At 41.2% G+C, this 27500-nt stretch overlaps 1 protein-coding gene across 1 annotated transcript in view; it reads right to left on the reverse strand.

The window, feature by feature from the left end:
* Window positions 1–13873: 13873 nt before the first annotated feature.
* LOC310953299 (neuroligin-4, X-linked-like) overlaps window positions 13874–27500 on the reverse strand; it is a gene marked incomplete at both ends in the record, with an annotated part of 15955 nt that continues 2328 nt past the window's right edge. Inside the window, 6 exons of the mRNA XM_083922276.1 lie at window positions 13874–14281; window positions 16189–16798; window positions 20581–20705; window positions 21227–21440; window positions 22699–23149; window positions 23740–23925. Of these exons, the coding sequence (XP_083778402.1) occupies window positions 13874–14281; window positions 16189–16798; window positions 20581–20705; window positions 21227–21440; window positions 22699–23149; window positions 23740–23925 (1994 nt within the window). The remainder of the gene's footprint in view (window positions 14282–16188; window positions 16799–20580; window positions 20706–21226; window positions 21441–22698; window positions 23150–23739; window positions 23926–27500) is intronic.

Genomic DNA, 27500 nt, shown 5'->3' on the forward strand with positions numbered 1-27500 from the left:
GCCGATCCCAGCTGACATAGGGCGTGAGGCAGGGTACCATCGCAGGGCACATAGAGACAGACAGAGGCAGACAACCATCCACTATCACATTCACACCTACCGGCGATTTAGAGTAATGAATTAACCTAGCACCTGCATGGATTTGGACTGTGGACTGAGGAACCCTGAAGACCCGGGTAGAACCCACACAGACACAGGGAGATCATGCAAACTCCACACGGGTTCGAACCAGGAACCCTCCTGCTGTGAGTGCTAAGAACCACACCACCCGCTGCAACATTATGTGAAATGTAAATATTCTGGATGTCTTTAGCATCATTTCAAAATTCAATATTCAGAAATTTTGTGAATTTAAAGCAAAGCTGTGGGGCTTTTTAGAATGTGTGGCTGCACAGCATGAGTTTAGATTGAAGAGGTTAATTAGCAGTAAGATAATTGTAGTAGTTCTTCTCATGATTGCAATACAAACTCTCTCAGATCAATTACCTCAGTTAGGAACCTTCCTAAGAAAAAAGGTAAAGGCTTTTTGACCAGTCTCTCAGTGTGTAGCCTTATTTTCTTTTTAAAGTTGCAGCACTCTGTGGTGTTCTGCTCTTAAATTTGCTATATAAATAAATGTGTTCATTTAATGCAGGGACAGAGACTGAATTCACTTTGCCTGTGATGATCAGACACCTAAAGGTATGAACACTATCAGGTATACTTAGGGCTACGTGGTCAGTTCCTGTGAGAAAACATTGCACCATAACAAGGTCAAATGGGAATCCCTTTCGATTATAATCAGCTTATCTAAGAACAAATCCAGAGTGCAGAGAATATGGAGAGAATTTGCATACACAATCACACACACACACATACACACAAACACATCCAGGTAGTTATCTATCCCTCCCAGCTGTGAGCCTACTAACCTGAGTTACATCACAGTTTAGAGAGACACCTGGGTGCGCTTTACATAACACACACACGCACACGCACACACACACACACACACACACACACACACACATACTCACAAACACACACACACACACACACGCACACGCACACACACACACGCACACACACGCTCACACACACGCACACACACACACACACACACACACACACACACGCACACACACGCACACACACACACACACACACACACACACACACACACACACACACTCACACACACGCACACACACGCACACACACACACGCAAACACACACACACACAGACACACACACACACACACACACACACACACACGCACACACACACACACACACACACAGAAACACAAACACAGGCATGCACATGGACATTTTCACAAGAGTCAAGTGCACTCAGCTACATGCACATACCGTACACCACAATGTACTGTAGATGGCTGTGCACAGGTCTGGAGAAGGGTAGATAAAATTAGTAATACACAAGCCTCTGTGGACTGTGGCTGTCCATCTGTAGAGTGAATCACCACTCAGACAGTACAGTACCTGGCTGGCTGGCTAAGTGATTCTGTTTGTCTCATCTGTCTCTACATGACCAGACTGGATAAGCAGAGCCATTTGTCTAAAAGAGAGTCCTGTCAGTAAAACCACTGAGACCAGAGCAGCTTCACATCCTGGATGGATAATGAGCCCAACAACAATTGCTCCAGTGAGTAAGTGAGTACTGAAAGAGTAAGAACATTTTTTGCATTGTTAACATTTAGTTCCAGGTAGAAAAACATTACTTTTGCTCAAAACAAGGCACCTAATAGCAGATATAAAATCTACTAATACTATAAATAAAATCCAAAGCAATGCATTGAGTCAGTTAAGGCTATCACGTTTTTGAAACATCCTATAGTGCAATCCTAATCTCCACCCTAAACCTTCACAGACGTAACTGACACCACCCGGAAAGTGGTTGAGTGTGAGAGGCTGTAAGGGCTCCAAATGGTAGACAGCAACATCCATCCATCTTCAACCACTTGTCCCTATCGGGGTCACGAGGGGGGTTACACCCTGGACATGACGCCAGTCTGTCGCAGGGCACATAGAGACAAACAGAGACAGACAACCATTCACACTCACATTCACACCTACTGGCAATTAAGAGTGATCAATTAACCTAACGCATGCATGTCTTTGGAAGGAAACCGGAGAACCCGGAGAAAACTCACGCAGACACAGGGAGATCATAAAAACTCCACACAGAAGGGCCCCAGACGAGTTTCAAACCACGAACCCTCTAGTGAGCTAACCACTGTGCCGCCCCATGCGGCAACATATTATTAGTAAAAGATATATTCAATGAAAAACCTAATGTTCTAATTAAATTTATTATTGTACTACTACAGATACTATACATGTTGAAAGGACTGATGTAAAATATTATTAGTCCATATAACATAATGTAATTGGATTTGGGTTCAAATCCGGGCTGGGGCCTGTGTAGAGTTTGCATGTTCTCCCCGTGTCTGTGTGGGTTTTCTCCGGGTTCTCCAGCTTCCTCCCACAGTCCAAAGACATGCATGTGTTAGGTTACTTGATGACTCTAAAGTGCCCGTAGGTGTGAATGTGAGTGTGAATGGTTGTCTGTCTCTGTCATGTCTCAATGTGCCCTGTGATAGACTGGCGTCCTCCCCAGGGTGTACCCCGCCTCACGCCCGATAGAGACAAGCGGTTGAAGATGGATGGATGGATGGATGGATGGATGGATGGATGGATCAGAAGTATTTAATTTTAGTTGGCAAGTTCATTAACTTAGAAGACCTCAACACTTTTCCTTTCAACTACCCTAATACAATGTAATGGAACCTTTACACAATACACACAATTGTGGGTTTGGGACTTTTTTATTTCACTTTTTCCACCTTTTGCCTACAGCTAAGGAATATTTGAACATCTTATTCCTCTTTCTTTTAACCAAGGACAAAGGTCAGATAACCATGGTCTGATCTTTGTTCTTGGTTTGAAAGAAGCTTATTCCTTCATTTGTCATTTAAAGCCAAACCAGTCAACATACGACCTGGGTCACAACAGTGCTACCCAATTACCACACGTGCTGAAAATGGAGTTCACTGAACAGATGTACTTGTCCCACACACCAGTCCAGTTGTACATCAGAACTAGTGTTTTGTACTTCAATTCCCCATTTTCCTGTATATTTGTACATCACACTATTAAACACAGCTATCTATAACAAAAAAAACACTGGCCTTTACCTCTTTTCAAACATAAGATTTCAACATGAAACTCAAACACAACCTCCAGGAGACTTTATAGATATATATATATATAGAGTTCGGAGGGTTTAATTCTGCAGAAGCATGTATGAAATACATTGTAATAGAATACAATGTATAGTGTTTGCACTGTTGGACAGTGGTTGTAAGATTTAGACAGCATGAGATAGTAGTGTAAAAACATTTTTCAATTGATGTTACAGTTGCTATGATTGATGCATAGCATTTGCCGTGATATCACATTTCATTTTATTCCATAATTTCTGCTGCAATGGCATTTTCTTTGCTCTCCTTTCTGACCGGAGCCGGGGGGCTGGACGGGATTAGCTAGAGTAGTGCGTCAGAAATAGTTTTACTAACAGTCCACTCACCAAACACCACTCAGTTTTTTGTTGTGGTCATGAACTTTGGGTTACTGCTTTTTCAGTGCAATCAATTTGTTTGCGGCCCGTTTCTGTGTACGGCGGATGCCTCTCTCATTCAGCAGCCTTTTTATGTGACGTTGTCCCTCACATCTGCCGCTAAATTGCTCCCACACCTCCAAGTCTGGCCACATATCCATGTAGTTCAAGTTTTCCGTCGTTCATCTAGCTGAAAACATTTTTGTTCAGTTTTATGGCAGGTTGCAACCAACATTTGTGTGCAACCAATGCTGTAATTTTTCCCTGATTGTTAGCGACCCAAGTTGTGCACAATACATACTGAAATCGACCTTTGTCTGACCCACTCAACCCAGGTCGTGAAGCACGTCAGTCAACACAAAATCAATCCTGGTTAAACCTGAGCCCTCTGTATGAAAGTGGTATTAGGCTCTTTACAGAGTGGAGGAGTCAAATAATCAATTTTATATTTTTTGTCAAAATCACATCCTAAACTAGATTAAAAGAAATGATTGATGAATTCCCTCAGGGACAGTTTATGTGTACATTTAATATGCCAGGCTGGACAGCCGTGCCAGTTGTTTACTGTTGGGGTTTTTAAGCTTTCCCCCTGGTAACCACTGGTAACCTGTGTTTTAGTTCCACAACTCTATGAATTGCGGTGAATTCCCACAGGGAAAGTCTGCAGAATGCATCGAGGCAGTTCAGGGGCTTACAGAAAGTGTTCAGAAAAAGCTCAAAATGTAGAATGCTCAAGTACTTGACGATTTGACACTGGAACAGTCCCTCACAGACTTACCGGGAACACGCTTTAATGTCTGTGAATGTAGAGATTGGGATTGTATAGGCAGGGACTGATGTGACAGTCTACACAGCCAGGATCTGGCACAAGTTGACAAGCTATTCTTTGTACAGGACAGTACATCAGGGTACAACCACATGGCAACAAGTGCTCTGTATCTAAGTATGTAGGAAAGGGACAAAAAAACAATGATTTGAGGGTTTGAGTTTTACACAATAACACTGAAAAAGCTGGGGGTAGCTACTTAGTCAACAATTGGCTGTAAAGTGACAGCCTACAGTTTACTGTGCATGTGCTCTGAATGTTTTTAATGCAGCAAGTGATGTGCTAACCATCCAACAGTTTGCAAAATGCTACCTTGGTTCAGTGTGGCTACTGTGCTATGGAAGAACAAATGAGATCCAAGGTGAGATGTGATGCAGCAGTGTAATGAGCCTGCATGGTGTTCGCTTATTCATATATCCCTCTATCACAAAGCTTTTTCATCACAAAGCAATTTTACAAAGAATGAGTACAGATTGAGCTGTTTAGAAGTCAAAACAAACAACACATAACAGACCAACTTGGCCGAGCTAACTCAAACATTGGCAGTGTAGCTGAGAGGACAAGGAAGAACACACCTGATAAAGCTCTTAAGGGGAAAATGCAGGAACAAGCGAATCGTGGCAAGATAAAGTAAAGTGAGCAATAACACGGACTAACACAATGAGGTGTTCTCTGCATGAATTTACTACAGCCAGTAATGCAGCTCATTTTAATAAAGCAAACATACTGAAAAATTAATAAATGAGACCCAGTGGGGATACGAAGATGCACTGCATTCTTAAACAAACACAAGCAGCCAGACAACACTGCACACTGGGCCTCAGTGTGACACAAGAGGTCTCATTGCAGTATCAGTTAGGGCTGGTTTCTAGGCTATTTTGTGACAGCATCATGACTTCAAGCAGCAGCATTAAAACTTGTGAGGAATTTAACTAGCTAAGTAAAGAAAAATAACTTTAGTCTCTGCCCGCAGGGTGTGACATGATCGGATCTTATCTTCATCGAATAAAAGGGAGTTCACACCCTAGTGATAGACCATGTGTGTGTGTGTGTGTGTGTGTGTGTGTGTGTGTGTGTGTGTGTGTGTGTGTGTGTGTGTGTGTGTGTGTGTGTGTGTGTGTGTGTGTGTGTGTGTGGTTGTTTGCAGTGAGGAAAGTCAAACTTCCTTCCTGTCTGAGTGATATCGCAGGCCAACAATAACATACACACACACACACACATACACACGCGTACACACAGATCAGACAGGGGTGGTCTATGTGAATGATAAAAAAAACACACATACAAAATTCTGTCTAGCAGCAGGACAGCCTGGGAATACACACACACACGCTCCTGCATCCCTCCTTAAGAAAAAAAGCAATAGCGAGAGACAGTAGAAGTATTTTATATCTCAGCAGAGAAACCATCTGTGCAGTACAGTACATGCTGTAAATGAAAGTTTGTTCGATTTTCACAAATCCAATGATTATATTTTACCTGATATAGATATGACTGTTTCACAAAACATGTTACACATTGTGTTATTCTGCAAAAATTACACAAAGCAGAGAAAGTCAGTTTCCACCAAAATGCACAAGTGGCCTAACCTGGGGATTCTCCTTCAAGAGTGAACAAACTATAAAGATACAACGCACATAGATTAATTTTTTTCACTCCTGTAATCCCCTAATTAATATGCACTAAAATAAACACAAACAGCACATTACAGTGCCATAAGGCATCCTTTCCTATGCTTTTTATTTATCAGGAACAATGCTGACCTCAGCTGGACCAAGTGTGTTACTGCCTTTGTTTACGCTGCTTTATGAAAAGCAGCGGGCACCAGAGCAGACTGAATTATGTAGCAATTCTACAAGAGAGAGAAGTCTGATGGAGCATACAATCAGATAGGCAGATATGGTAACGGGGGGTTAGACAGACAAGACGGATGCAGCTGATGTATAAACCTGGCAATGGAGAGGTGAACGAGAGACATGGTCAACAGACAGTAAGCAAGTGAGACAGATAAACAGACCAAAACATCCCATGCACGCTTAATTAATTAGAGAGCAGAAAACACTGTGGGGCTTTTGGCTGCTAGAAAGACAAGAGTATAACATCCCCACAACACACACCCACACTCAAAAACCCAGACACGTGCAAAAACAGGCATGTATGCACACACGACAAAGGAACCTTGTACCATCTCTTTTCACAGCGTTTTAAATGAGGAGAGGGTGAAGAAAACAGGGATGAAAAGAGCAAGAGGGGAAGCAAATGAGTTGGGCAAAAAGAGGGGGAGAGAGCAGTGGGGGGATGGGAATGAGAAATGGAGGAGAGGAGAGGAGAGGAGAGGAGAGGAGAGGAGAGGAGAGGAGAGGAGAGGAGAGAAGGGGAGGGGAGGGAAAATCAAATGAGGAGGAGAGGAGACCCGATGAGGTTTAGATGTTGAGCGCAAAGGAGAGAAGGAGAGAAATGGAGTGTGCGATGAAACAAAGTCAACGGATGCAGAGAAAAAAAAGAGAAAGTGTGGAGGAGGAGGGCAGATTAGATGGAAGACAGAGGCACACAAAAATAAGAGTAGTGAAGTGCAGTGAAGAGGAGAGAGGAGTGGAACAAGAGGCGCAGGCAAATGAGAAAAAAGAAGAAGAGAGACTGAGACGCTGTGACCTCACATGCTCGGCTGCAATGATGCTTTGAAGATCATTTCAAGGTTGTTAGATAAGAGAGAAACGTCCAGACAGAGGAAAGAGGAGTGATGAAGGCAAGGATGGGGAAAGATTGTGATAGTGAGAAGACCAACAGGAGGAGAACAGGGAGTAAGAGAAAAAGAAAGATATATAAAACACACACAGAAAAACAAAGGAGAGGAGGATGAGGGGGAGGAGAAAGGAACCGTGAAAAGATAAGAGGAGGGTAGTGTAATAGTAAGAGTGATAAAGACCGCAGAGAAATGGTTGATTCAGTGACTCAAGTTGCTATGAGGCATGCAGTGTGTGTGTGTGTGTGTGCGTGCGTGCGTGTGTGCGTGCGTGCGTTCGTGTGTGTGTGTGTGTGTGTGTGTGTGTGTTTGTGTGTGTGTGTGGATACATGCATCGTGAGGCAGGCCTGCATGAACATGTGCACAGTGTATGTATGTCTGCATGTATGCATGTATGCATATCTGTATCAGCAGACATGCAGGAATGTGTACGTGGAAGCATTCATTTGCATCTCCCTGTCTGTGTGTGTGTGGGGGGGGATGAAGGGGGCGGGGGGTTCTTTGCAGGGGTGATTAAGTACAAGAGCCTGCCAACCAGTAAACAACCAGGCAGGCTGCGATCCATTGCTTAATGAGTTCCCCTTATCTCTTACCCTTCTCTCCTCTCCTTTCATGCATCCTTTTTTATTTACTCTCCTTTACCCCCCCCCCCCCCCATGTCCCATTATCATTCATCAGGCACATCTACTCCGCTTTCAATATTTCCTTGCTCAAATGGTTTTACTTTTATGCTTTCAGCTATCTTCCCCCCGCCCTCTCACTACTGATTCGCTCAGTTACCCTGGAAAGAAAAGAGCGGGAGGAGTTGACATTGTCACGGTCTTTCAGACTGCGGGATGCAACGCAAGCAGAGATGATTTGCTCAGAATCAGAATCTGTAAGTAACTTGTATATGTGACCAATGTCGGACAGAATTTGAACATATTCAGTGCTGGAACCGTAATGCTGTATGTATAATGATTTTAGTTTTTTGGCAACACAGGCTCTAGGAATGACATTGAAATTCTGGACACACATTCATGGTCCCAAAAGAACTTTAGTGACACCCACCGCCCCAATCCCTGTCTTTTTATCGAGCACCACCATTGTGTCAAATTTTTAATTTATCCACTTGAAAAAGTACCTATACAACCCACTGAGGGATCCTATGTTCCTGTGGGTGTGTGTGTGTGTCTTAATTAAAACTAACATTGCAAGTGATTGTTAAGGGCTATCTTCTGTCGTTTGAACTGCAAATGTGTTGTATGTGCAATGTGTCATATTAAGAAGATAATGAGCTGGGAGAACAAGACACACTCCCTGTTTCTCTATCAAGCTAATTTCACTTCTACTGAGGGACATGTAGGCGACAGTATGAGGCAGGCAAGTTGGCACAATGTTCAGTGTAACACAAATAACCATGGATTCACTGATGACATCGTTTTAGCAGCTCTGCAGTGAAGATTAGCATTTGAATAAAAAAGGAGCATTAAAACACTTCAGTGCGGAACTTATATGTCTGACAAGTATTCCATTAGTTAAAATTCAAACAATAATTGCATGAGATTTAGCACGTATTACATGCTGCCAAATAGGACTTTGAAATCATCGGCATATGTTTCACATTCCGTCTTTAAATATTAGTCAGGTATCTGTGAAAACATTACAATCCCCACCATCTGGACACATCTTGGTACACACATTGTTTCTGGGCTGCACTAAAATACACTTCCTCACCACTGTTGTTTAAAAGTTAAACATATCCTGCTGAAATAACCTCAATTACAACGCTGTCATTTTCTACCATTCAAGAGAAAATATAAGATGTTCAATTAAACTGTCCAAGTGACTTTTGATTCAGTAAAAACTAGTCCACCATGCAGAATGGAAATGTCAAATCGAAACGGTAAGTGATTAGAGTTATTTTTCAGTTCTGAGCAATGTGCAATGGCTTCTCAGGTCCCTTTCTGCACACGTTGACATCAAACAAAACAAAAAAAACACCTGGTCATGACATGAACTCAGGCTTTCTGTTGTGTTGCCGGCCATAAATCAAATTAACTGCAGTTATATCTAGTTAATGGGATTAGAGCGGGGACACACTGTTGGAGACATCAATCTGGTCTGGAAGTCAGCCATGGATTTGGTTCTTTCACATCTCACAGGGTCTCCTTGGCCAGCTGGCAGGGGCTGCTGGTCCATGATGATTTACAGTAATATCTTCCTATTTTGCTGCAGTAAGGACTTCCAATAATTGCACAACATATGCACTGTAGAGCAAAGCTAGAGATAATTCATTATAGAATCCTTTTTACGTTGCTTTTAAATTGTTAGCATAATACGACATTTTTGGGGATAAGTTTACAGCTAAAATATGAGGCGTGGACACAGCATGACACGTCTGCCGCCGCAGTAGACCGTGTCCATTATATCCCGTTAAGGCTACTTCACGGACCAGTTAACTCTATTTTTGCACAGCTTGTCTAGTTTTTTCTATGTATGCAGGGCTATGCACCCTTCCAACAGGTAAAAGGGATATCAAATCTATAGAATATAGTCAAAAACAAGTATAATCTGTTTAAAATGATACATATTACATTGTAGCAGAGACAATCTGAGAGAGCAGAGCAACCTTGTGGGTATTTTTTTTTACATTTGATATTAAAATAAATCAATCAAATCAATGTGTATTCATGATCCTGTAATTTAAACCTCTAGACCACAGTAGTCCGTAACAGTTTTTAGGTTAAGGCTCTTATTACTAGTCCTGCATAAGGGCTTCTTTCAAACACGTGAGAGAGTAGGTTTAGGTAGGTTCCCTTACCAAATAGCAGGCCGGTGGTAGCTTGGCCACGTAACTCGTTCCTCCAATGCTGGTCTCTGCTCCTGCAATTCAGTATCAGTTAATATTATAATATATTAAAAAATGTAGTTTTACGGAGAATGGGATGAAAGTATTTCTTGGCTGAGTGCAGTGACTTCCTGGAGTCTTGTTATCACCAGGGGTGCAGTCACTGCTCTCAGCCAAGACATAGGGTAGGAGCAGCATGGTACTTACTGAATGTAAGTGTCAACATCAAAGCTGTCCTCACAACCACCTTCCTGTCGGTTACCGCCCGAAGTTCAGCACTCTGGACAGAGCCAAACCTCTGCACGTTCACAGGGGCAACAGTTGCTTCATACCCCTGCTGCCTTGGTCAAAACTGCTTCCCCTCTAACAACTGCGCCTCACTGAAATGATTGGAGGTGGCAAGTTACCGCACAGCAAAAGAGTTTCAGGGCTTAAGGGTTTAGGTTAAAAGACAGCGTTTGGGTTAGTTTGCATCTGGTCACTTATAAAGTAAGTCATGTCTATATGTAAAATGATTTGTAAAGTTCATTATTGCTATGGTTGACGTCACATTTATGCAATACAAGGTCGCATTGTAGTATGGTTCAAATAACCATCTGTGTGTTGACACGCGCAGTATGCCAGTTACATTTGGAAACCATGTTAGAAACTCCAATCTGGCATCCACCATGAAATAATTCAGAGCATAATTACCCATGAAACCATACTTTTTTGTTTTTGCATAAACAATTATGTGGTATGGTATTGGTTCAGGTAAGTGGATTTTGTTACCTTTAGACAGAGCCAGGTTAGCTATTTTCCCTCCACCTCCAGTCTTTATGCTACGGCAAAACTGCCTCCAGGCTCTAGCTTCAAACTTAGCATACAGACACTCACTCAGCAAGAAAGCAATAAAGGTACCTCCAAAAATGTCAAAATATTTCTGTGAGGATCTATATAAACTCTACAAAGTGGTAGAATTTATAATTTATTGGAAATAGCTTTCCAATAACCGAAACCCAATAACCACTTTAAAATAAATGAAAGAACAATGGAGATAATTGCCTGTTAACAATATCACTGCTCATTTTATATGTGTACTTGGCATTAACTAGCAATGACTCAAAAGTCTTTATATATAATAAAAACAAAGAATGCAATTAGCAAATCCCCTATAAATGCAATAGCTATCCTGAATTAAGTCATACAAGAAATTTAAAATGCTCATAAATTGTAAAATACTGATATTTTTATTTTTCAAAAATGCAGCAGAAATGTTTTATGCTTGACACAATCCAGCTATCCGCTGAGTCAATAAACCCATATGAAAAACGTATTCAGTCAATCAAACATCCATTAAATGTTATTTTTTTATATAATTTTGTAAAAGTTATTTGCTTGTCATCCACAAGTTTTTCAGCTTTCATTTTTCATGTATTCTGTTGACAATGAACTAAAATCTCTCATGAAGAAGTTACTTAGGATGAGAGGAGGTTAAATAGGCCTCACTGTGACAAAGCTGCATGTAGGCGCACAGATGAGGCTGGGAGGGGGAGGGGGGCAGAACAGGGGTGGATGGGAAGGGTTAGGGAAAGGAAAGGAAGAGGGTAAAACAGGTAAGTTACAAACTCAGGGTTAGGGCCTTTGGTTTAGTTACTGGTGAGGTTTTTATCACGTAAAGTGAGTTTGACCATTTGCCTTTTTTTGGCAGCCATGACAGTACGGCATCTCTGCCACATTAATTGTCAATATGAATTGGCTGGAAATTATTTCATAAATGCTGTAAATCTTATTATGATGACACATTACAGCAGTAACCACTGCTGCCTCCAAGCACTCACTGTGAAGTCAGCAGGTAAACCAACTTCTATCTGATACAAAATCCATGATTATTCCCACAAGATGTCGGTGGCGGTCTTTGAATAATTCATTTCACTTCCTCTAAAGGGACAATTGGTGACAATTTAAAAAAATGTCTCCATTAAGAGGATATTAAGGCTTAAAAAGCGGCATGTTTGGAGGCGTGTTTGCCTTCAATGTCAAGTCAAACTATCACACAGAGCCGCACTGATCATCCCTCCACTGCTCCACCCAGGTTCCACCTAATTAATCAAATACGGCTCAGAACAATTCATAACATTGTGGCAGGTAGTAAACCAAACTCCAGGTTCTAATATGTGGCTGACAGATTACTGTTTTTGCTGTAGACTGTGGGTGACACTGTGAAGAGATTTTAAGCCTCGCTAATTCTTGGTTTTCTGTCAGCATTAGGTAGTTCGAGCTGGGGCTCTTCTAGAATTACTGGGGCCCCTGGTAGGATGTAAAACTGTAAAACTGGCGAATACAAGAAAGCATTATTGGCTTTGTTGGGACACAATGGGACCCCCTGAATCATCACCACCCGTCGGGGGGCATTAATTAATGTTGGGTTAGGAAATTAAGGGTAAGACCTTGAAGAGAAATGTGAGGAACAAGGGGGTAAGGTGGGAAGGGATTAGGGTTAAGGGTTAAGGGTCATGGTTTTTGGCTGGTGCTCAATCATCAAACCAATATTGCATTATATACACAGTACTAGCTCATCATCTGATGGTCAAACAAACAGACAGGATGATGTGAAAACGTCCTACATTTCAACTACTAAACAAGTATTGAGATGTTTACACAGTTAAGAATTACTGAAATGACTGTGCATAGCAAATATAGCCTTTAAATAAAGGTACTGTGTACATACTACAGTGGGTGAGATAGAAGGACAACCAGCCTTGCTTCAGGACACCTATACAACAATATAGTAATATCTGAAATGAAAGCAATAATGTGGTTAAATAAGTCATGTTTTAATGCAAGAGCAGGTAAATGCTATAAATCATAATATATCATCTGTATCTTTCCATTCTATTTACAAGAGTTTAACACATAGCTGGTTAGAGTGATTCTTCAGTAAGTCTGACAACACTTCAGTGGCCATTTCCTCTTCTGAAGCTAATTTCTGTCTCTTGGCACACTTTCCATTTTCTGTGTTTTCCATATCGCTCTATCTCTCTGCTTTTTCTTTCTCGCTCTCACAGCTGTTAAAACCCTCTTAATAAAATCCTAATCTCTTTCCCACCATCTGACAAACTTTTCCTTCAGCTAATGTTGTTTTTTTTAATCCCCTTTCCCTCTCTGTCTGTCTTTACATCCATCTCTTGCTGAAATTTATTATTTTTCTCCTCAGCTTAGTTTGATCCTTGGCAGATAGGGCCTTTGATCTTTTAATGGAAAAAAATGCTACATTCACATTTCACAGGTTGTTCAAGTTGACATCAGCAGTCTGTGTGTGTGTGTGGTACTTCTTAGCTCAGTTCTGCATCTGCTTCAGTTTCTGCTTCTGCTCTGCTCGGTCTCTGCACTGCTTCACTGTGCAGCACAGGTACAGCTGGAGATGTAAATTGATCCATAACTGACCCTTTTGCCACAGCGCTCCTCCTCTTTCTCCTCAGGTGTAGAAAAAGCAGAAGATTTAATATCCAAAGCAGGTTTTGAGACATTTGATGGATGTCTCGGCTCGTCTCGTACAAGGTTATGAGCGAATGATGCATAGAACTGCATCTCCTGGGATCCAGTTTGACTTCAGTTCCCCGACATGCAACACACAGCTGTCTGTCTTTTCATCCTGTTACTGAAAATGTCTTTCTGTCACTCCATCTGTAACAATCCTGCAGGGTAATTAGTAGAGGTATTTAAGTCTATTGTTTTGTGTGGGTGTGTGTGTGTGTGTGTGTGTGTGTGTGTGTGTGTGTGTGTGTGTGTGTGTGTGTGTGTGTGTGTGTGTGTGTGTGTGTCTAGGTGTGTGTTAGAATTATGTCCCTGTGTGTGCAAATATCTTGCTGTGGTTATACACGCGTGGTGGAGTGTGTGTGCGTGGAAATGTGTGTGTGTGGCAAGTGTGTATTACTGTATGGGCTGTGGTGTGTGTAGCCCTGGTGTGGATGCCCCATCCTCATCCCCACCACTGATCCAGGCGTCATGGGGGTCATCGGCGTTGCCGGGGTAACAGGGTGTGACCCGGGAGTCACAGGCAGCGATCCTGGGGTCAGAGAGGTCATGAGGGGGACGTCGTCGGGCGAGCGGCGCAAGGTGAGAGTGTAGTCAGGCGGGCAGGTGAGACGCACGGTGTCCAGCGTGCTGTAGATGTCCTGGGTGTCCATACCATCCAGGGCGTCCAGCGTATCCAGAGTGTGATGGTGGTGAGTGTTGTTTCTCTCGTCCGCTGATGCAGCATCACACTCCAGCTGCTTCACCTGAAAGGTTGGATGGTGGATAAGTGACGAGTTAGATAGGAAGATGATACGGAGATGAAGGGGAACACCACCTAAATTGGGATTTCCAATATGTTACCTTCATGGCCTAGAAAAAATCAATCAATATTCAGGAACATGAGCTACTCTCTTTCTCTCGCTCAAAGCCAGGAACCAGAAATCAAATCATCACAAGTTTCATCAAGTATAAAGTCTGCTCCACAAACGATGAACGGGAGACAGAAAATGGAGAGAAAACAAATAATCAAATATCTTGATGCCACTGGGAGTATTTTCATTATCAATTAATCTACTAATTATTTTTTCCTCAATTATTTAAAGTAATGCCCATTAAAGTTCCCTAAAGCCCAGGGAGACATTCAAATTGCATGTGTTGTCGAAACCCCAGAGATGTTCAATTTACAACGATATAAAACAGAGAAGAGCAGCAAAACTAAGAAGCTGGAACCCAAGAATGTTTTGACTTTAAGCAATCAACTATCAAATTAGTCGCAGATTAACTTTTCATTAATCATCTAATCATTTCAGTTCTAATCAAATCCCACATTATTATGGCCAGGCTTTATAATATAATCAATATCACAATATTATTAAGACTTTAATGATATGGAAAGTGTAAGCATTATTATGTAAAAAATAGTCGGTTCAATGAAATAAACTGTGTTCCGCTGTTCTGCATTTAATCAGATTTAACACTTCAGGTGTAAAACAGCTCAAGTTTCAATTCTATTTACTAGAATTGATGTGAAATTATCATTATGTCCACAAAATGGAATCCACCGAAAAATCCATATCTAATCTCATGTAATACTTAATTATCGCCCAGTCCTACAGTACATGTAACTGAAAGAGACCTATTTTAATTCAGGTTGTGTGGTAAGGAGCAAAAACTTTGCATGTTGGCTTAGATGTTGGTCAGTCACCAAACATACCTCTCTGTTGTTGTTCATTTCTTAAAATAAGCACCATGACTCATTAATATTTGTGAAATAATCAATGAAGGGTCTGAGTAAGTTAAGGGTTTACTCAGGTCAGATTTGTTTCAGATCAAGCATCTGCCACTCAAACAAATCAAATTGTACTACTGCTATTTGTCGTCATCCTCATCTACACCCCTCCTGACTTATCTTGAATAATTTGTAGGTGATTTCTAGCCTCTGCAAGGTCAACAGGTTTTTTCAGAGGAATTATGTGTGTATAACAATAACCTATGCTAACACAAAAAGAACAAGCTTGATTTTTCCATGCCATCCGTTCTACTGGTGTGGCACAAAAACGCTAGAAACACGGCACAAAGGTATTTCCAATAATAAAACACACTTACAAAATCTGCTGCAATGTTGAGCTTAATTACAGTAGTTGAATTGCCAATCAACAGTACTTGTTCGCTTTCTAAGAGATCTGACATTTAGCACTCACTGTGTGAGATTTCAAAACCACTAACCGAGCTCAACAGAGGTTAAATAGTCGATGGATGAATTGGAGGCAATTGAAAAGCAATTCAGGCAAATGGACACAGCTCGCACATGCATGAGAACACACTCACAGTCACTCACAGATACACAGGCCAACACACACATTCTCACACTGATAACATCTGCTGATGACAGGTTGTGCTGCAAAAGTGCTCTAGTGGCAGCTTCTCCACTGGCAAGAGAGTAGTTCATTCAATCAGTCACACACACACACACACACACACACACACGCACGTGCGCACACCGACACACACACACACACACACACAACCCCAACTAGGTTGATGCTACTAATAATAATATGTGCACGATTAATAATAAAAACAATTGCCAGTTATGGTTAAAAAAAAAGCAGAAGAAGAAAACAACAATGCACACAAAAGCAAAATAAATATGCAAAACCACTCAACTCACCTGTAATGACATCAGTCCCTCCCCCTGCAGGTGGGCAGCGACATCTGCAGGTGTGATGTCTCGTCTCGGTGGAGGAAGTGGACGTGGCCGACGATGTTCCAGACGCCTCTTGTCTTTCTTGTACAGCAGAGCAGCGAAAGCGAGGATGTTAAGAAACAACAGTGACGCTCCAACCGCAATAGTCACTGAGAGCTCGGTTGAGTAGTCCTCATTAGGGACGCGGACCCCATCTTCCCCTCCACCTTGGCCTAAAGCAGACTCTGGTGGCTGTGGAGTCCCTGCTTGTGATCCTGGATGACGTGTACTGCTCGGCGGCCAACCTTTGGCTAGACGCTTAGTGTAAGAATAAGGAGTGTCATCCTGTGGAGAGGGACTGTGTGTAAAAGAGGACACCGATTGGAGTAGCTCGTTGACATGATGCAAGTGAGGGACCAGCTGGAGCCAGAAGGAGATTTTGGTAGCACGGTAGTGGTCTCTCACACGGGGCTTCAGGCCAATGTGGAGGTACAGCTGCTCTTTGGGAGTATATTTAGACCAGGCCACTTCTTCAAAACGGTTGGGTTTAGTGTGGATGAACTTGGTATCTTGAGGAACCGGCTGGTTCGGATCACTGCAATGTATGAAACACAATGAGTTTTATGATCACATCTTGATTGGTTTGTTGTCATGTAAGTTTTTTTCATAATTTATAGATAACAAAAAGAAGGGAGCAATGGCCCCTTCCCTCATTTCTACCCCACTACTTCCAGTGCCCTAGCTCAGACTACACTCATCTTTGAACTCGACCTTCATTTTGAGCTCAACTACGCACTGTAGTATTGTTTTGTGACTGTATTTTGCACAGTTGCGGCACACGCACACAGACTCAAAAGGTGACAAACACTAAGGGCGTCGCTGTCACAGCTAGTGAAAAACATCAAATCCCCCAAATTAACTGCAACCTAACCTGTGTTCACAGCATTACGTGAAGCGAATTTGTGGAGCAGCATGATTACATACAAACGCAATGCAACGATGCAAATAGACACAAATAAATGCACATTTAGACCAGACAATACATATTTTGCGAAATGCCTTCAATTCTTGTATTCACAATGTCATTAACACAGACACGACGGCATTTGGTGGTTTTTTGATGTATCTGGGACTTCCACAACGGGTACAAAGCAGCAATAGTGGTAATTACAGCAATAGTTGATGACAAAAAAAGACATTGGAGCCCCCTCTCCTCCTCCTCCTCCTCCTCCTCCTCTCCAGCATGTCTTGAGGTGAAAACTCACTTTGCCTGTAGTGTGAACACTACATTCCATGATCAACAAAGGAATCACAAAGCAATGCAACAGAGAATACAGTCTCCACCCACACATTTACATTTAAGGGTCATATTTTAAAAATGAAGGATTTTAGTGAAATGATTCAATGTTCTACCATTTATACCAATATTTCATGCTTTACAGTTTTTCAAATGTCAGAGGTTCCCAACAGAGCGCTAAGGAATTTTTCTCATGCTGTCCAGTAGTTTCACTAGCGCTGGCACACATCTTTCTAAATCAATACCAAAGTAACACAAAACAATCCAGTGGCAAAAAAAATATTTGCACAAAGAAAAACAAGTTTTATTACCCTGTAAACATAGCTTAAAGGTTGCAGATCATTGATTTTAGTCCACTTTATATGCCTCTTACAAAACCTTTCAGTTAATGCAAAGTTCAGTCTCCTGCAGGTGGAAGTGTGTGTATATATTTCCCGCTAAAAAACTGTCAGATATATTTATTAAAACTGAATGTGTGTGTTGCGCAGTGAAGAAGAAGAAAAATCACCTCTCTGAGATATAGGGACAGGCATTTATTTGATAATGTACTGACTTGTTTGTGTCAGTAGTGAAAATGACGTAAATGAAATAGCAGTGCGTCTTCACAGACTTGCCAGTTACACGCTGTGTGCTCACATGTCAATCAACACACATCTTATAAACGTTACAAAAGGGCAGCTACAGTAAAGACCTACCGCCACACACAGGCTCAGGATTTATACGCCCACACTGAGGCTTACAAAACATACATCAGGGAGCATCATATCCTCCCCATTAAACTGTTCTGTCGCAGAGTTCTATCATCATCTGAGGCACGCTCAACCGGGAGGTAACGTCTTTCTTCAGAGAAAGTTCCCCATTCATAATTGAAGAGCGCACTGAAATCTTAACAACCCTCCTTGGTGATTTTGCTTTGCAGCTTGCTGTGATAGTAATGATACCACAGATGATGGGCGACAAACTTGATACAATGGGATTGCTTTAATGCACCCGCGTTAAGGGGGACATATCATGTACATTTTCAGGTTCATACTTTTTGGGGTTACTACAAGAACATGTTTAAACGCTTTAATGTCTGAATATACGTCCATTCACCCTCTGAAATGCTCTGTTTAAGCACCTGTCTCTTTAAGTCCGCCTCCCAAAAATACCCGGTCTGTTCTGATTGGTCAGCACTCTCTGCGTCTCTGCACTGTCACTGCAGCCAGGGAATGGCTGGCTGCATTCCCTACCTACTGTATATACGGTATGTTATAGTAGAGACATCACAGCTGTACGCAAGTCCTGACGGCTCTTTTAAAGGCACAGTTTCTGAATACAGGCTGTGCGTGTTTCTCTGTGGATTGAACATTTTGATACTTATATAGCACCTTGACCTGCTTTATAATCAAAAAGACATCTCACTTTTACAATATGGAAACTTTAAAGAGTTTTTTTTCTAATGCCAGAGACAAAATATTTAAGAGCACAGTTCTAAATATGTACGTTGTGGGATAGCAAGGATGTATGGTGATTTAGATCAAGGTCTAGACTGCAGATGTCTCTGTAAATCTGAAGAGGTCTCAGTAGACTCGGCCTCGATTGGATTAATTACTGGTAATTACTCACTTCGAGCGCTGCAGAAATAGGGTCTATCCTTAACAATTACTTTTATCTTGTATATCATGTCAGAGTGGAGAGATAAAAGGTACTCTTATCAGAGCGGACTGTCAGGTTTTTTAAAGTTTTAATGTGGATTCTTCCTACAACAGTGGTATCCTTAGCTACTGGCAGATAATTTCACTTTCAATTTAATAAATTGGATCTCTAGAAGCTTTTTTAGCCACTGGCAGATAATTTTACTTTTAATTTAACGTATTGAGTAAGCTCTCTCTCTCTCTCTCTCTCTCTCTCTCTCTCTCTCTCATTGCACCAGTCTTGTACATAAATGACAAAATGAGGGTGCAGAAAAAGAGGAGAGAGGAGATTAATCAAACAGTCACCAATCTTTTATTCTTCTTTTATGACATTACCGTGGCCTTCCTCAAGGTCTTTTTCAATAGCAGGGGTTATTTAACTTTCTCAGCCAAGGTCCAAAGAAGAAAAGCCTTGTCAAGATTCTGACATGACAGAGAACGCATGTGCACCCTGCCAAAATTAGTCTGCAGTGCTGCTTTCATGATTGTATCTAAAGTACTATCTGTGCTCGTCAGACGTATCCTTTGTCTATGAGCTCATTATTTTTGTTACAATAAAAAAAAGTACCGGTGTTCTCCTCTAATGCATCATTAAATCTCAACTTCACTCAGTTTAAACTTTCATTCCAACCTAATATTTCTGGTAAAAAAATTTTGCTTAAATCATTTTGCTGTTAAAATGTTATTTATCTTGATGGAGTAACTTGACAGCGAATGGATTCCTACAATTCCATTATTTGTGGGAAATACAGTTTGACAATGCAAATCGTGTGTGCGTGTTCATTTGCGTTTGCGTTTGCGTTTGCGTGTGCGTGTGCGTGTGCGTGTGCAAGTGCGTGTGCGTGTGTGAACCCTGCCACTCCATGCCCATGTCCATGTTATCTATCAATCTGTCCAACAAATTAAATGGAAACTTTTAAGAGAGGCACTATGCTGTTTATCTTGATGTCACCACAGACTTGGCTGTCTAACTTTGAGCTTTGGAGGAGATTTGGACCTGTAAAATGGAGAGTGAGCAGTCCACAGTTACAGCAACAACACTCCTTGTTGCCAAAACCTTGTCTCTGCAGAGCATCAAATATAAAAGTATGATTTGTTACTGACAGCTGTGTTTTCTTTCACGTCTTAAAATTTGATTGAAAGGCCCGGCTTTCATTTGTTATCATGAGACGTTTTCTACATGAGAGTGGGGATTAGATATCAATAGCAGAAAGAGATTTCTGTGCCTTGGAAGGCAGAAATAAAGAGATCTGAATCTTGCTGAAGCTGTGCTTTGTTTGGTCTTGTTTTCTTAATTGTCTTTATACAGTAAAGTCAGGCAAAAAGGGGGAAAAAAACTCTTTTCAGTGGCATTTTCCAACTGAAACCAGCGTCTCACACAAGTGTACATTTTTAATAGCTCACCCAGTCTTTGCAAAGTTGGTCCAGTAAGTCATGACAACAGCGCTCAGCATCACGTCGTTCTTGGAGAAGTTACAGTTGAACAGATCAGTGGGTCCCACCATGGGCACGCCAAACACATAGGGCACCTACACGGACATACAGACACACATGTTACGATAGCGTACTGTAGGAGCCAACAGATTACATTCACTCTCTTGACAGTAACTGTAGCCATAACTGAATCATGACTGCAGGGAACCTCAAGTGACTATATTCATCTTCAGTTTTACAAGTCCCCCCAAATCCGGCTGAAATCCACCTCCAAAAACATCAACTACACAAACACACATTCGGAGCGCTAAACATAAGACAAGCAAGTGTATACTTCCGTGAACATTTCAGATATTTCATGCTGTAGACTAGGATTTGTTGATTCCACTTGATTTGGCGCTTTGAACAGTTGAAGTAGCACCTCACCGGTAATCTAAACCAAGAGCTTTCTGATTCATTGCATGAGTATTTCTCAAATACTTGCAATATTAGTCACCTTCAATCTTGCCTCTCAGATACTCTTCACGTTTTGTGTCAATTCAACACTACTACTACTACTACAAATGCCACTAATGTTATCTCAGTACGGCAATGCAGCACTGTGACATCAGCTTACCTCATCACCATGGGCAGAGTCAGCCCAGGGCGGCGTAGCATCACTCTGGCAGTGGTGGTAAAAGGAGTAGAAGTAGGTGGGGGATCCATACTGAGCGTGAAGGTCAGCCGTGGCAATCGCCGGCGCCACCCATTGATGGTCTGTAAATAGCGCTACAAGAGTCTTCCGCCGGGTTTCTGCATTATCACGGTCCGCCCAGTCCGTGTACATGAACCTTTGGTGTATATATTTCAAATTAGCTATCCAATTATAAATGTTTTATTTGTTAGGTACTTTATAGTGAGCATGCAAATTCCGTAGTTAAAAGTGTGCATGTGCATATTCAAACATCCATTTGAAGGAATAGTATGACAGTTGGGAAAATATGCTTATTCACTTCTTTGCCATAAGGTAGATAAAAAGATTGACCATGTCTGTGCAATAAAGCTGTAGCTATCACCAGCAGAGAGTTAGTTTAACTGACTGGAAACAAGGGAAACAACTAGCCTTTTTTTACTTCTAATTAAGATATGCTTTATCTTGTAAGACTAATATGTAAAGAGGAATATAAAAAATTAAGTTGTGGTTGGAAGTAATGTGCTTTGACTTCTTCTTGGTCTCGGCTTGGTGTTTGGCAAAGTCGCAGCAATGACATGGTTCAAGGATGTCAGTAACCTGACTCTGGCAGATGGATTGATTTGCATGATTCACATTTGCTCAGCATATCCATCTGGGAACTCTTGTTTGGAGAACTTTTGGGAAGGGACGAAAATACTGGTTGATTTGGCACGGATGCCAACATACGGGCCAAATCAACCAATCAGATCAACGAAGCGCATGACGCACTAACAGAGCGTCAAAGCAAAGCTCCGAAAGTAAACAACATGTCGTAAAGGATATTTGTTTGTGTAACGCACATTTACTGATAAAAGGCACAGTTTTAGGTGAACGGTCCATATTCCAACAGAAGGATCCAAGAGAAAAAAGCAGAAACAGAATTAGGGCTACCGCTGACTGAAAATTTGTCTAGAGCAGGTTGGATTTGCATGTGTTGCGTTACACTTAAACTTGCCTCAAAACCAACACTGATTGGGTGTTCGCTTGGCACGGCTTCAAATTTTGTCTGTTGCATGTTACCAGACTGATCTGCAGGTAAAATACAATGGAGCTTGCAAGCTCAGGGCGGTCTTATGAGGTTAGGATGCCAGTACTCCCAGCCAAGAAATAGTCTGGCACAAAACACCCAAATAGCATCAAATTGTCAATTTTACACTTTGGTTCTTGTACCAATTAAAGTAACGAGATATAACATATTTGTAAGTGAGCTTTAGAGCTGCTGATAGGTATATTTTGTTACCTTTGGACAGAGCCAATATACAGACATGAGAGTGGTATCAATGTTCTCCTCTGACTCTGGGCAAAGCGAACAAGCGTATTTCCCAAAATGTCACATTACCCCTTAAATACATTCAGATATTTACAGACCCACTCACCTTATGCTCTCTCTCAGAGTATCTCGGCCTTCTGGGTATCCATACAAACTATCTACAAAGTCAGACACTGCAAAGTCAAAGTCCTCAGCGGTGACACCGTCCTCTGAGTCCACAATGCCCTCAACAAACTTCACGCCCTCGCCCTGATTAACCCCCAGCATCACGTCGTAGTTCAGAAACTCTCCCTGCTCCATCAGAATCTGGGGGTCATCAGGTATAACATCACCATCAATCACCGGGGCAAAAGCCGTGTGATATTTGGCCGGCGTTATGTTCTGCTCCACAAGCTCGCGGTAACTCCGTCCCTGGAGGCAGGCAACCAGTTGGGTGCTGTCATCGATTCCACAGCCCACCCTTTCACCAAGCTGCCGGGCGTACTTGCTGGGCTGGTAGTTGACAGCCCAACTGGCTAAAGCGCTGCCGCTCTGGATGATGGCTCTGTGAAACAGGTCTGAAATACACAGGAACACACACATACTGTAAATACAAATATGGGTGTACAAAGCATATACACAGAGGCACATATGGACACACATGCATGAATGCATCCATATGATTGCACACTTACAGTACATTTGCATACATAAACAGATGCACAACTAGCGCCTCGACAGCAAGAAAACACCAAACACACGGACATGCGTTATTTAACAGGATGACATCCTGTCATGGTGAGAGTGCCATGTCCAAGTAGGTAAGGGTTAACAGTTTAAAATAAAACAGCTCTTAGCTAATGAGTCGCAGGCAGGCTGTAGATGATTACACTATTTCACTTCTTCTGAGAATTCAAAGGCCTATTCAGGCATTTGTACCAGTAAATGGAAGCTATATCAGTCCACTGGAGACCATGACAGGTTTCATAACCATGATTGTCATGGTTGTCATGGTGCTTGCACAGCAGCCACATGCCAGCCAACAAATCATAGGTGTGCAACTTTCTGTCTGCCTATACTCTCTGTGCATTTCAAAGTGAAAAAACTGTGTGGCATAAGTTACACTGATTAAAACACACAAGGTCAGCAGTCTATGTTTCTTCCTTACCCTCAGAGTAGTGAGACAATGTGAGCAGGCTGACACAGGAGGCCCCAGCCCCAGATCCAAACACAGTGACCCTGCTTGGGTCTCCTCCAAAGGCTGCGATGTTCTCCTTCACCCAGCGCAGGGCCTGGATCTGATCTAGCAAGCCGTAGTTCCCTTTCGCTGCCTGGTCACCTGTACTAAGAAATCCTACAGACAGAGAGGAAGATGTTGTTATTACATACAGTAGGATATATAGTAGTATACTTAAAAGTTGCATATTATGCTAATTTCAGGTTTATTTTTCTCATATTATCCATTTGAATATGCGTATTCTTCCTGAAAAATGAAACACGCTCTCTATGTCTCTTTAAGCCCCAAAAAGTCCCAGTCTCCTCTGATTGGTCAGCATTTCGCATCTGTTTGCTCGACATCTGCACCATCATTGCAGGGAAATGACTGTAACAGTATTGTTACGGTACTTTCTACCTAGTATTGAATCAGAATCAGAATCAGAAATACTTTAATAATCCCAGTGGGAAATAGTTGCATCAGACCAGTTTAAAGGCACAATTTCTGAGTGTGCATGTGTGCTGTGTGCATTTCTCTGGGGGAAGAACATTCTGAACTTTCACAGTATTTATACAGCACCGCAGCCTGCTTTATTATAAATTAATATATGGAAATCTCCCGTTTTACAATATGAGACGTTTAAGATGTACATTGGATGAAAGCAACACAAACTATGTATGCATAATGAGTTGATCAAAAGATGTTTTTCCAGCTCCCATTTGGAAGTCATCTTACAATGTGCAAACACAGGAGCACAGAGGGAGGTTATTCCCACACCACGGCATACCCATTGTTAAGATCAATTGTGCATGTGTCTTGTTTATGATACATTTAAAGAGACTAATGAAAAACGATGTTCCTCCCTACATCACCTCAAAGATCGGATTAAATCAACATGCTGCATCCATATTCATGTAAGTGAAAATCAACTTACACACACACAGACATAAACTCACACGTATGCAGTTATAAACAGCTACTCCATATTCCCTTTACTGCTGACGGTATGAAGTAAACAAAAAGGAACCTAATTACTCACTCCCAAACAGTATATCATTACGCTAATTTCTCTGAACCTCTAAATGGCCATCAACACATACTGTAAGAGTATAATGAGCAAGAAAGACGATCCTGTTAAAATAATACAATTCATCACTTGTGAAATGTGTGAAATAGTTATTTCATGCAAAATTGTCACTATAAGGATATTTTTAATAATTTGACTGTAATAATAGTTGCAGAATACCTTTATATACTGTGTGCTTTCATGTTTTAAAGGAATAGCTTTTCTAAGTGGGGTTGTAAAAGTGCTTATCCATAGTCAGTACACGATCTACAGTAGATGCCGGTCGGCATGTCCCCAGTTTGGAGAAGCCGGAAGAAGGACAGCCACAGAAGCTGAGAAACGTGCTGCTGTGGATGGGGGGCTATATTTACAACATTTTCACAGCTTCTTCTTTGCTGTCAGACAGCCCTGTTTAGATCCATGTGGGGGGAACTGAAGCAATATTAGCTCTCGTCAAAGCCTCCAGACTTAGATGTAATTCCACCTTGCAGAACAAGATAGTTTCTGGTACACCGCTGCCTCGAACAGTTAGTTGTTTGTTAGTTTTGTTAAGCCACACAAAAACAACTAACAAGGTAGCAGTAGATGAGCAACTCCCATGTTCTGCTACATTAAATTACTGTTTTTAAGATAACTGTTAGCTTCTGTGTCTGTACTCCTGCCCGCTTCTCCAAACCGCCATCTACTGAAGGTAATACACCGACTCTGGATAAGTACGTGCTACAACGCCACTTTTGATCTATCCCTTTAATATATTTATGTTATTTACATTTCTGTACAAATAGAGCCGATTACATTAGAATTAGCACCAAAAGAATGTTTGCATATGTGCTCACCTCATACATCCAACTTCTGATGACAATGATGAGGAAGAAGAAGAAGGGGAAGACACTGCTCGTGATGATGGATGATGATGATGATGGTGATGGTGGTGGTGGTGGTGATGATCATATAGGAAGTGGTGTAAACACATTGGATGGTGATGAAGACAAAAAGCTGCTATGGTAATTACAACTGTAGCAATAGTTTAATCCCCAAGGTCAGCACTAAATACTTTTCTCCCACAAAGCAGATGCAGATTTATGCCATCACATAAAAACAATATTTAATTAAAGCCTTGAAAGCTTCTAAAATATACATAGACAAGACAGAATGTTTCTCATAAACTCAAATTCATATTTTCTTGTTGTTGAATGTTTTAATCTTTTAACGTGTATTCAACCCTACAAACATTCACCATCGAAATAAAGGAGAGGTAGAAATATCTCTCATACAGTATTAACATGATGCGTACACGTGATCTATAAAATGTGCTAAAACTGCATAAAAAGGTATAAAAATAAAGTGTGCTAAATAATTAAGAGAAAGAGCAGCTAAATGATGTTGAACTCTTCCTTTCCTGTGGCTCCCTTATAAAAAGTACATTTTGATTGATATCTATCTATCTATAAACAATTGATATCTATCTATCTATAAACAATTTATCAAAAGCCTTATTTAATAAATGTATCATGTCACTTTCTGTAACATAAATCGACAGAATCATGTAGATTAAAGAAATAATGGCGTGTGGGTTAAATCATTTTTAATATTGCTGAATATGCTAAATCAAAATATACTCTATGCACACATTTTTATTAACCTGCTGGTACATTTTAATGAATCTCTTCATATGAATTATTGAATAGTGGGCAACTCTTAATGAGAGTCGGTGCATGATTTAACCCAGCCATTGATATGCAGGTTGTGCATCTGACTCAGGCAATATGAGGGGATGCTGCACTCACACAAACAACTCTATACTCTATACTCTATACTCTTGCTAATACAGTAAAGGCTGCCTTCAAAGTATCTTGTTAACCCTCCTGTGGCTCTGCTTAGGCTTTGTAATTTTTATAATTACAGTCACAACAAGCCTAAATGCAATGACTCTAAGATATATCTATTTATTCAGCCCCTGTGCTTGGCATAGCTCTCTAAAATTAGAAAAACCACAGGGAATCAGATTTTCCCTGGTCAGAGAGCAATGAGTCAGAGTCATGGAGGTAAAAAGGATCAGATTTGAGTCAATGCTAATAGTGGGGAAAAAAATTGGCTTCAGGGGTTTATTTCCACTAGGGACATTCATACTGAACATGTTTTCACTCAAAAAAAAACAGACCAAAAGGCACTCTGTGTGAAAACAACTCACTAATGGTTTTCACATCGCATAGCTCGCTGAAGGATTAAACAATCCAGATGGTGAACACAATGTAAATGTAAAGAGATTAGACTATAAAATTCAAAGTGAGGAACAACGGTGTGTAAATTCTTAGTTAAAAGAAATAGCATTTACATAGCTCTTTACTAATAAATACTGTATGTCACCCAATAAAAAAAACCTAACAACTCACGGCAAAATAAAAACAAAGCTGAATTAAAATAACAACATTGTGTCATATAAAATATTACTTACTCACACTTGAACATTAATCCATACCCAACTACAGTTTGAGATCTATATGAGCGACCTCACACACTAAACATGCATCTTTTCATCCCATACCGCCTCCGCCTAACAGGGGAGCCATCTATTCTTTTCCATTTTTTTTGCAACATGAGATGTGTGATTTGCATTTCCAATTATTATCAATTCATCGCCCTTTCG

Source organism: Echiichthys vipera (assembly GCF_963691815.1).
Source record: "Echiichthys vipera genome assembly, chromosome: 10".
Classification (NCBI taxonomy): Eukaryota; Metazoa; Chordata; class Actinopteri; order Perciformes; family Trachinidae; genus Echiichthys; species Echiichthys vipera.